The sequence below is a fragment of the Artemia franciscana genome, chromosome 15 (genome assembly GCF_032884065.1).
Source record: "Artemia franciscana chromosome 15, ASM3288406v1, whole genome shotgun sequence".
Taxonomy (NCBI): Eukaryota; Metazoa; Arthropoda; class Branchiopoda; order Anostraca; family Artemiidae; genus Artemia; species Artemia franciscana.
In genome coordinates, this window is record NC_088877.1 from 44,269,193 (window position 1) to 44,281,557 (window position 12,365).

General features: G+C 37.1%; 1 protein-coding gene across 1 annotated transcript in view; it reads right to left on the minus strand.

Moving 5' to 3' along the window:
- LOC136036522 (RNA-binding protein 38-like) overlaps positions 1 to 12,365 on the minus strand; it is a 156,498-nt gene that overhangs the window by 65,567 nt on the left and 78,566 nt on the right. The window contains exon 4 of the mRNA XM_065718825.1: positions 7,335 to 7,461. Within this exon, the coding sequence (XP_065574897.1) occupies positions 7,335 to 7,461 (127 nt within the window). The remainder of the gene's footprint in view (positions 1 to 7,334; positions 7,462 to 12,365) is intronic.

Below are 12,365 nucleotides of genomic sequence, written 5' to 3' on the forward strand. Positions count from 1 at the left end.
AGTACAGTTCTATTAGAAAATATAATTTTTGTAATCTTTAGTTTCGCTAAGTATAGAAACAAAATTAGGCTTACTTGACAGAAATTAAAATGTAAAGCATTAGACCGGGTGTTTTAACCCGAAATTTCTTCAGATAAAAAACAATAAGCAACCTTAAAACCCGAAATTTCCCCCCTCCCCCCTCAAATTTACTCCAGTGTATATACACGGTGACGTCCATTTTGTACTTAGTGGTACAGACAAGATCAAAAAGTTTAACAGGAAAATGCATGTAAGGCAGGTGCGTAGGGAGGGAAGCAAAGTAAATGATCCCCCAAGACATACCATTATATTTGAGACTTTTTCTCATAGTCTCACTAAAGATCGTTTTTTTATCTTTTGGTATCGCCTGTTTCCTTTCTCAGATATAAGGTCCAGTGTACAGTCGAGGCACACAATCAAGTTTTTAAACCCACTTAGGTCAGTTACGTCAATTTGTTTCCCTTTCGAATGTGGTCTTCTGGTAATATTAAATAAAAAAAAACAAGTTTTTTTAACTGAAAGTAAGAAGCGACATTAAAACTTAAAACGAACAGAAATTACTTCGTATATGAAAGGGGCTGCTTCCTCATCAACGCCCCGCTCTTTACGCTAAAGTTTGACTCTTTCTCTCAACTCTACTTTTTAAAACAGTAATTTAATAATTATTTTCATTTATTAGCTGCACCTCCTACTTTATTTTAATGAAAATAAAATTACAAAATTATTATAACCGTTAATTTATTTATTTGAAATTCAGTGCCCCTAAAATTTCTGCGCCCGGGTCAAGTACCCCCCCCCCCAAAAAAAAAAAAACGAAACTGTTTTTATTCTCCTCTAGTGTAAAATTTATGTTCTGTAACAAAATGCCTTTTCAACTACTGCGGCCAAAAACGTATACCCTCCAATGCTGCCTGTCCAGACTTCACAAAGTCGTGGGAAAAAGACAAAAGATTCAAGAAAACTGTCATGACAAACTCCGCATCAGAGAAATGCATTAGGCGTATCTGGTAAACAATCTTTTCTAAATTTAGACCGAATTTTTCGCGCTACCTCCCATCAATATTAATGAGATACCTAGCTTGGATAGGCGATGGCAACTTTAGTTGCAAATGTTTCACGCAATTCATTTTTTTGTAGTAGGCTACCGTGCTTAATTGGTGAAAAATTCGAAACATTATTACAGTGTTAATCCACATCGCCTCTTCTCATTCCCCTATTTTGATACAACTTTAAATGTCTTCTGCTAACGGCTACGCCTTGGGCCTCGATGATAACATCTTTGGTATTAATGGTCAACTTTTTTCTTAGGAAATATTATTTCCCATGTCAGAAAAATATTTCCCAAAGTGCTCCTGTAATATTACGATAAGTTTGAACATTCTTTCTTTTAGTTTCTTTTTTTGGGGGGTGGGGACTCAAGAGTAGGCCACATATTCCAAACCTTAAAAAGAAGCCCTATCCATCTATTTCTGACTCAAAAAATAACTTCTACAACACAAATTTGTGAGAATGGTTAGAAATTTCTGAAACGGAAATATCAATAAATACCTTCTTTTGTCGGGAAACTGTATTTTTCATGCCAAAACGCCCTCCAGGGACTTTTGCACAATCCTGCCATATTTGAATCTGGTCAATAATAGACCAGATATTATAAACTTGACAAATACCAGATATAATCTCTAATTTTATAGTTCAAGCGCAAGGCCGCTTACAGCAAAATGGGAGACATATCCAACAAGCGAAAGATTTCCTAAAGATCAAAACAGTTCGTATTCAGGTTGGAGGGGTCCGGGTTTTAAGCCCTTCCCCCTTTATTCAAAAAAATTGTCTGACACATGGAAAAATAGAGTTAAAAAGATATGTCTTAAAAAAAGAGAAAAATATTTTTGCGACTCATAAGATGGGCTTAAAAATATAAGTAATAAACCCCTTGGCCCCCACGAAAATTCTTTTGGTGACCCCAAACAGAGAAAAAACTTTTGGTAGCCCTGCATCAGAAAAGTTGGTTGGGTTAGGTCTTTCATATAATGCGGTCTGGGCGGCCTGCTTTACATAATTCTCTGTTGTAGTTTTCTAATTTTTGTCACTAGATTATAATATTCTCATCAGATTTTGGTATGTTACATTATAATTAACTTAACTTCACTTCTTGAGTATGGTCGGTATAAGAACCAACTTATTTTTAACTTAAGTTCAACATAAATTTTTGGCCATTTTGGAACAAGATACGGAAGAACAATCACGATCACAAAATCAAAATTTCTACAATTTTTATTAAATTTAAAAGAGAATACAAAGTGTGTTTTTTTAATGATTTTTACACATCTTTATAACAAAATAGGGCTAGGATAAAAAAAAACTGACTAGGCCAATTGACACCGCTGAGTTTATTTAGGTGGGGTGTTAATATGAGCTTTCCAAAAAATGGCAAGTAGCAACTTTTGCATTATCTGTGCTGGCTTACAGTGTATACAAAATTCAAATTAACGTGTAAAAGCCTACTTTCCGGTGAAAGAAGTACCCAGGATAGACAGTTATCAACTCCCACCCTCCTCCCAATTAAAAATATGCATTTTACAGTTATGGCTACGAATATTGTTCTACTTTTAGACCCCCTCCCCCTCTCCTGGGCAGGGCCTTAGATTGCCATTTTCATATTTGCTGAATTTTCAACTAGCATTGCTCAATCCAGTGAAAAATATTATATCGCTTTAACGAAGTATGGCATTGACAAACAGATTTGCCACTCGAAAACAGTGAAGAGTGAGCCATTCTGTCTAGTAAGGTCAGTAATGGGTAGCAACGAATTTTATTTTAGCCTGAACGTCACCTTACACACTTTGAATTAGTGATACCATACAGAGGTGAAATTTATGGATGAGTTACCCTTTGAAAAATGTCGTTTAAAACAAAGCCTAGCAATTATTTTTTTATAATCCCACCTTATCTCCTGTCAGAGGTATTAACTTCTATATTTTCCATAACCAAAAAGTACATTTATGTACCAAAAGCAATTACAAACAAATTCAAAAACTTTATGCGATTATCATGAGATAGGCGTTGTTGACAGATGTGTTACATCAAAAATCATATGTGCAAAAGCTTGGCTTTTTTCCAGCCGGAAACCAACTGCAGAGGTTCTTGAAAATATGATTTCTACCGTAGTTGGAAAAGGAGCGAGATTCTGCTTCGAAATTTCTAACCAAAAGGAGATGATTAAACTTCTGAAAAAAAAACATTTGGCTTTTGGTTCAAAACTGATTTAATAGCATTATGGCACTTGGTATTAACCAAGTGACATATAGCGATTGCAAATTCTGTCGGTCTGTCCGGTTTGGCTACTTTAGGCACTTCCAGGTAAGTTAGGACGATGAAATTTGGCAGGCGTATCAGGGACCGGATCAGATTAAACTAGAAATAGTCGTTTTCCCGATTTGACCATCTGGCGGGGGGGGGGGGGGTGGTTAATTCGAAAAAAAGAAAAATGAAGTATTTTTAACTTACGAACGTGTGATGGAATCTCAATGAAATTTGATATTTAGAAGGATATCGTATCTCAAAGATCTTATTTTAAATCCTGGCCGGAACTGGTGACATTGGGGGGAGTTTCGGGGGGGGGGTGACCTAAAATCTTGGAAAACACTTAGAGTGGAGGGATCGGGAGGAAACTTGGTGGGAAAAATAAGCAGAAGTCTTAGATACGTAATTGACATAATCGGAACGAATCCGCTCTATTTGGGGGAGTTGGGGGGTGTTAGATTAATTCTGAAAAACTAGAAAAAATGACGTATTTTTAACTTACGAAGGAGTGAACGGGTCTTCATGAAACTTCATATTTAGAAGGATCTCGTAACTCAGATCTCTTATTTTAAATCTCAACCGGGTCCAATGTCATTGGGGGGCAGTTGGGGGGGGGGGGGACCGGAAATCTTAGAAAATACTTAAAGCGGAGAGATCAGGATGAAACTGGGTGGGAAGAATAAAAACAAGTCCAAGATACGTGACTGACATAACCGGAGCGGATCCGCTCTCTTTGGTGGAGTTGGAGGGGGGGGAATAATTCGGGAAAAATTAGAAAAAAATGAGTTATTTGTAACTTACGAACGGGTGATCAGATCTTAATGAAATTTGATATTTAGAAGGATCGTGTGTTTTAGAACTCTTATTTTCAAATTCTGACCAGATCCCCTGACAATAGGCGGGAGTTGGAGGGGGAAACTGGAATTCTTGGAAAACGTGAAAATTGGGGGATCTTTATCTTACGAATAGGTGATCGGATCTTAATGAAACTTGATATATAGAAGGATCTTATGTCTCAGATGCTCCATTTTCGACTCGAATTGGATCCGAGGACATAGGGGGTTGGAGGGGGAAATAGAAATCTTGGAAAACGCTTAGAGTGGAGAGATCGGGATGAAACTTGATGGGAAGAATAAGCAAAAGTTCTAGATATATGATTGACTTAATTGGAACGGATCCGTTCTCTTTGGAGGAGCTGGGGGGTGTTAATTTGGAAAAATTAGAAAAATTGAGGTATTTTTAACTTAAGAACGGGTGACCGGATGTTAATGAAATTTAATATTTAGAAGGAATTCATGTCTCAGAGCTGTTATTTCAAATCCCGACCAGATCTGTTGACACTGGGGGGAGCTGGAGGGGGGAAATCGGAAATATTGGAAAACGCTTAGAGTGGAGGAATCGGGATGAAGCTTGGTGGGTAGAATAAGCAAATGTCGTAGATACGTGATATACGTAACCGTACTGGATTCACTCTCTCTCTGGGGGAGTTAGGGGTGATGTTCAGTGCTTTGGCGAGTTTGGTGCTTCTGGACGTGCTAGGACGATGAAAATTGGTAGGCGTATCAGGGAGCTGCACAAATTGACTTGATAAAGTCGTTTTCCCTTATTTGACCATCTGGGGGGGCTGAAGGGAGAGGAAAATTAGAAAAAATGAGGTATTTATAACTTACGAGTTGGTGATCGGATCTTAATGAATTTGATATTTAGAAGGACCTCGTGACTTAGAGCTCTTATTTTAAATCCCAACCGGCATTAAGCCTCTGATCTTCCTGATCAGAACAGAGGCTTGAGAGGCCTGACCAAGAGCCAGGAGCTCTTGGCTCTTCCGGCCTCGTCACAAGTGCCATATGAGCTCTTAGATCTTGTTTTTTTTTGTTTGTTTTTTGTCGGCGCGCTCCGTTATCATAATTTTGCCAAATTCACTTACCAGAATTTCTTTCAATTCGGAAGTAGGGGGTTCCCAGCCCGTAGTCCATTCTGTACTTCTCTGGATTTTATAGCATACATATACCCCCCCCCCCACTAAAAAAATCTACAAGACGTGCACTGTACCTACAGTTCAGCAACTAAGTAACTACATGATCCATATCAGGTAATTCTATAGAAAGTATCTCAAATCAACCCGAAGAATCTATTATCGCGAACCCCTGAATGATTTTCACGGCCTAATATAGAAAGAAAAACAAACTCAAAAATCGATGTCTAATTTCTCGAGATTCCTTTTCAGCAGCCACAATTTGGCCAAGGTGGGATACCGTGCAAACTTACTGATAAGTGTCGATAAGGGAAGTTCAAAATATAGCCCCGTTTTTGGTTGCCGGGCGTGCAGCCAGTGGATTTAAAAGCATGGGCCTATTCTTGTTCTGTCAGTCACAAACTGCATGCTGCACAAGCTTGATACCCCTAGTGATTTTTTACTATTTTTAGTGACTTTTTATATTGCTTATACAAAAAAAATCACTAAATTTGCACATAAATCACTAGATTACTGAAGAAAATTACCAAATCAACCAGATAATCACTAAAATCTAGCGATTTTTTAAACAGGTGGTAACCCTTCGGCTACAACTTACTAACTAACCATTTTGATAAGATCTTATTTTTTTTACCCAGAAAAAAATTATAAAAGTCGAAGACTGTGATCTCACTTCTCAACAGACAGGTATACAGGTATATATTTTTTTTCTTTTATTTTAGGATTTTTTTTTGTTTTTGTTTTTTGGGAGGTTAATAATAAAAAACAACACATTTCATCTGATTTGCCAAAAAAAAATCCGAAAATTAATGATTTTTTGGGAGTTAGTGTGCTCTAAGCCCCTCTCCCAGATATATTTCCCTACTTCTTTCGATTTTTAGATAAATCGAAGTTCATTCTGATCAGTGCTCTAATGACTTTGATGAGGATATTATCAAACATCTCTAATTCGTAAACAAAGTTTAAGCACTTCTGACTAAAATCAGCGACATCTATGATCTCACCATTCCGATTAAGCAAAAGACAAAAATATCAGCAAAATGATGTGAGGTCAAAGGAATGAGATCTCAGCAGATTGATTAGTCCAAAGACGAGGTTTTTGTGTTTTCAACTTTACTTACAGACGGTCATACACAAACTTTGGTTACCCTGGCAACGGGAAAACGTTTTGCCGGTAACTGCTAACCAGCTATTAAAGATTTTTTTGCCATTTAATTGCCAACTGTGAAGCCGTTTTTGGCTTGCTCAATGGAGAACTAATCAAAGGTGAGCAGTAGCCTAAGTAATAACTGAAAAACAAAGTGTATGTAAACAAGGGCATAACCAGGATTTTTGTTCGGGGGGAGGGAGGAGGTGTCAAAATAAAATTAAAAAACGCTCCAAAAATTAGTTTATATGCATTTGTATTACGTTTTTACGAGTCAGACAAAAACTTCTGGGGGGGGGTGTCTAAGCCCGGTAACCCTCCCCCTAGATACGGCCTTGGCTGTAAAGGATCGCTTGCAACTGATAAACGGTTACAAGCAAAAGGCATTCAAAAACAGGACAAATATTAGGAGAGATCGACTAATAGCGTGTAGGCCCGTGACGTTAGACGCTCGAAAAGGCCCCTTTTTGGCGGCACTTGAACAGATAGGTTTTCGATTTTACACAAGAAGCAGTTATTTTCAGGTAAAAATAAGAGTAAATAGACCATTCTTAACTAGCTTAGTAAAACAAAGTTGGTAAACTTTTCCTCTCTGTGAAAATTTTTTGTCCAAAAATTACAATTTCCTAAAGCTAATAAAAACTGCCATTCAGGGGAGCCAGTTGGACGAGGTGGGTGATTTCCCCTATATTTTATAAAACACCCTTTTGGTGTTTTCATTAAGAAAATCGGAAAAAACCTTACCCCTACATTTTCGTCAATTGCACCCCTCCTGCCGCTAAAAATTGAGCGCTTATAATAATTGAAACTGTCAAGTTGCAGGGACCCTAAAAACAGTGTATTAAGGGCTTATAGGTGAATCATTAATGTATTGATTATGTATTGACTTACTAGCAGCAACGTTTCCTCTGGGTTTCGCTCCAAGGTAAGCGAGGTTGACATTTGCTTTTCGGCCATCTATGATTGGATTCGGATCCTTACAGGCTCTGTCTGCTGCTGGCTTGTCCGACATTGTAACCTGTAAAATATAAATATCCTCAAAATTTCTGCTTATTCAGCATAATTTTCTCGAGGTCAAAGCAAGCTAAAGATGAAGAGCAAAACACTTCCTACAGGGGATTGTAATTTCGAGATCCCATTTTATCTAGTCGCGCACGGAAAAGGCTTATATAACAACGAAGACCACACAGCCTTTCCATCATACAAAATAAGAAAGATTTGGCAGAAGCAACATGAGGTGGGGACGCTGAAATACTTTCAACATTTATTTTATGATGTTAGTTTGAACATTTATTTTACGAATAAGATGTTTTAGTACGCTTGTTTTAGTATTATTTTTTTTTAATCTAGTTTTTACCTTGCTCTTGCATATATAGCCAAAACATCCACTTAGGTTGTAGTCAATGTGTCATTCACCATCTTCACAAATTTCTTCATTATCTTCTTTTATTTTTTATAAAAGGATTATAGCAGGGTAAAATATGAAATTCACCTATCACTCGATTTTGAGTTACATAGTGCCAAGGGCATCAAAATAAAGATGATTTTCCCCTGAACTTATCTTCTGTTTCAGACTTTTTTTCTTCGGTTTTTTCCTTCGGTTTCAAAATTATGAAACTTATTATGCAGCATCATTTATTAATTTTTTAATTAAAATTTTTTTCAATTTTACCTCAGTGAACCAGCAAAATAAATAAGCAAAATTAATTACTTAAACTTGGCGATGCTTTTGGTCCGTAAAAATTCAAACATTAATAATTCGTCGATTGCTAAAAACAACTACAGCTTCAATAAAAAGCTACGACTTTTCAAACCATTTCTTTTCTATTTCCACGGTTTACTTAACTTGCTTTCTCTGTCTGTCTGTTGGTCGCAAAAACTTGAGATGCTTATTTCGACTCCTTCCTTACATCCGATTATCTCTTTTTCCTTCTCTCCTCTCACCCGATTCTCTCTCCTGATGATTCTCTCCTTCTCCTTCTCCTCTCATCCGATTCTCTCTCCTTCGGGTCAAAATTTGTATACAATTTTGCTTTACCTAACATTCTAATATTCTGATATATTTGAATCTCAAAAATACTTAATTATCCTACGACTTAGTCCAGAAGAAATTTTAATTCACTATATGTATCTTATGTAACCCAAGAGCAGCTTGGCGCAGGGGAAGCGCGCTGGGCCCGCTAAGTGGGCTAAGCAAAACATATTACGTAAGTTTGATGACGCTTTTGGTCCGTAAAAATTCAACATTAACAATCTGTTGAGTGCTAAAAACAACTACACCATCAATACAAAGCTATGCTTTTTCAAACCGTTTCTTTTTTGTACCATGTTTTATTTTTATTTTTACCTCGCTATTATCAAAAACTGTATAACTGAGTAAGGATATCTTTTTCATTAATTAAATAATAAACAGTAAGTTTCTTACTGTTTTAAAAATAGAGTTAAGAGAAAGAGTCAAACTTTAGCGTAAAGAGCGGGGCTTTGAGGAGTAAAAGCCCCTTTCATATACGGAGTAATTTCTGTTCGTTTTAAGTTTTAATGTTGCGCCTTACTTTCATTTAGAAAAACTTGTTTTTTTATATTTAATTTCTGGACGTTTTTGAATTAATGCATGTTTTGATCTTGGCTCTCCACACATAAATAATTAAAACGAAATTTGCATATTAATTAATTGCAATTAATCGGAAGATTTTAAGAAAAAGGAGAGAGGGAGGAGGCCTAGTTGCCCTCCAATTTTTTGATTATTTAAAAAAGCAACTAGAAATTTTAATTTTTTACAAATGTTTTCATTGGTAAAAAAATATACGTAACTTACGAATTAATTTACGTAACAAACTTCTATATTCGTATGTTTTTATTGCGTGTATGAGGGGGTTCAACCCTCGTCGATACCTTGCTCTTTATCCTAAAGCTTAAATTTTTTCCCAATTCCTTAAGAATGACCTCTGAATCACAAAGGTCGTAGAATAAATAGTAGAAATTACTAAAAATACTTTAGCGTAAAGAGTGAGGTATAACGAGGAGGTAAACCCCTCATATGCATAGTAATTTTTGTTCGTTTTAAGTTTTAATGCTGCTCCTTACTTTCAGTAGAAAACTTTTCATATTTATTTTTTCATTGTTTTTTTCAAATAATGGTAGAAAACCCTGCGCCCCCTTCATTGAAATATTCCCTCACTTCCCAGTAACCATTACTATATGTAAACACAGGTCAAAGTTTGTAACTTGCAGCCCCTCCCACGGGGACTGCGGGGGAGTAAGTCGTCCCTAAAGACATAGTTATTAGGTTTTTCGACTATGGTAAATAAAATAGCTATCTCAGAATTTTGATCCGATGACTTTTGGGAAAAAATGAGCGTGGGAGCGGACCTAGGTGCCCTCCAATTTTTTCAGTCACTTAAAAAGGTACTAGAACTTTTAATTTCTGTTAAAATGAGCCCTCTTGCGACATTTTAGGACCACTCAGTCGATACGATCACCCCTGGGAAAAAAAAAAAAAAAAAATAAAAAATAAACACGCATCCGTGATCTGTCTTCTGGCAAAAAATGCGAAATTACACATTTTTGCAGATATGATCTTGAAACTTCTACAATAAGGTTCTTTGATACGCTGAATCTGATGGTGTGATTTTCGTTAAAATTGTATGACTTTTATGGGGTGTTTCTACCTATTATCTGAAATGAGACAAATTTTCTCAGGCTCGTAACTTTTGATTGGTATAACTGATCTTGATGAAACTTATATATTTAAAATCAGCATTAAAATGCGATTCTTTTGATGTAACTATTGGTATCAAAATTTCATTTATTAGAGTTTCGGTTACTATTGAGCCGGGTCGCTCCTTACTACAGTTCGTTACCACGAACTGTTTGAAAATGGAATCCCTGATTTTCGCTATTTTTCGATATACATCGTTGTCTATAGTTCCACTTAACCAGCACAAACAGTCAGACTTCATTTTCACTATCCTTGATAAATTAGGGATGGATCTGCCCTAAATTGAACACGACGAGTCTCAATCACCATTGGGACTCGCTGTGTTCAGGTTATGGGAGATCCATCCTTAATACATCGCAGTCAGATTTTTCTTCTATTTACTATACAATCGGGTTTGACCTAGTATCTACAAAGGTACCATATCAAGTCCGTGGTGTGTCCGCACCAGACACGGACACAGTAGACTTGAAAAAACCAAATATCTATGTCAGGCCAAAAACAAAGAGGCAAAGACAGTAAAAGATTAAATTCGTGGAATTTATTTCTCCTGTTCCACATATAGGAAAAATCACTATTTTGTGATTTTTCGAAAACTTCAACAGTGCAAACGCTAGTTCCTGGCCCGGGGGCCACCAACTTCAAGAAACCATGTACACCTAGTGGCGCCTGCCAAGTGTGTCGAAAGTTTGCCACGCGTGACACAACTGTGAGGCGTACGTGGTTTCGATATATACATTAAATATAAAAAAAACTAGTATTTCTTTAACAGAAATTACTCCGTATATGAAAGGGGCTGTTCCCTCCTCAAAGCCCCGTTCTTTACGCTAAAGTTTGACTTTTACTCTCAACTCTACTTTTTAAAACAGTAAGACATTAGCGTAAAGAGCGGGGCGTTGAGGAGGGAACAGCCCCTTTCATATACGGAGTAATTTCTGTTCGTTTTAAGTTTTAATATCGCTCCTTACTTTAAAAACAAGAGCTAAGAGCTCATATGGCACTTGTGACGAGGCGAGAAGAGCTAAGAGCCAAGAGATCATATGGTATGAGCTCTAACATAATTATATGAATCAATAGATTGATTTAAAAAGGAAAATAAGAGGCTTAATGCCGGTCAGGATTTAAAATAAGAGCTCTGAGTCACGATGTCCTTCTAAATATCAAAATTCATTAAGATCCGATCACCCACTCGTAAGTTATAAATACCTAATTTTTTATAATTTTTCCTCTCCCTTTAGCCCCAGATGGTCGAATAAGGGAAACGACTTTATCAAGTCAAATTGTGCAGCTCCCTGACACGCCTACCAATTTTCATCGTCCTAGCACGTCCACAAGCACCAAAATCGCCAAATCATTGAACCCCTCCCCCCCCCTAACTCCTCCAAAGAGAGCGAATCCAGTACGATTCTGTCAATCACGTATCAAGGACATTTGTTTATTCTATCCACCAAGCTTCATCCCGATTCCTCCACTCCAAGTGTTTTTCCAAGATTTTCCCCTCCAACTCCCCCCAATGTCAAAAGATCTGGTTGGGATTTGAAATAAGAGCTCTGAGACATGAATTCCTTCTAAAAATCAAATTTCATTAAGATCCGATCATCTATTCGTAAGATAAAAATACCCCAATTTTCACGTTTTCCAGGAATTCCGGTTTCCCCCTCCAACTCCTCCCAATGTCACAGAATCTGGTCGGAATTTAAAATTAGAACTTTAAAGCACAAGATCCTTCTAAATATCAAATTTCATTAAGGTCTGGTCACCCTTTCGTAAGTTACAAATACCTCAATTTTCAAAATTATCCCCCCCCCCAATTCCACCAAAGAGAGCAGATCCGGTCCGGTTATGTCAGAAACGTATCTTAGACAGGTTTCTATTCTTCCCATCCAGTTTTATCCTGATCTCACCGTTTTAAGTATTTTCTAAGATTTCCTGTCCCCCCCCTAACTACCCCCCCCCCCAATTACGCTTGATCCGGTTGAGATTTAAAATAAGAGATCTGAGTTACGAGATCCTTCTAAATATGAAGTTTCATGAAGATCCGATCACTCCTTCGTAAGTTAAAAATACGTCATTTTTTCTTATTTTTCAGAATTAGCCCCCCCCCCTAATAGAGCGGATCCGTTCCAATTATGTAAATCACGTATGTAAATCACGTATGTAAGACTTCTGCTCTTATTCCCCCCCCCAAGTTTCATCTCGATCCCTCC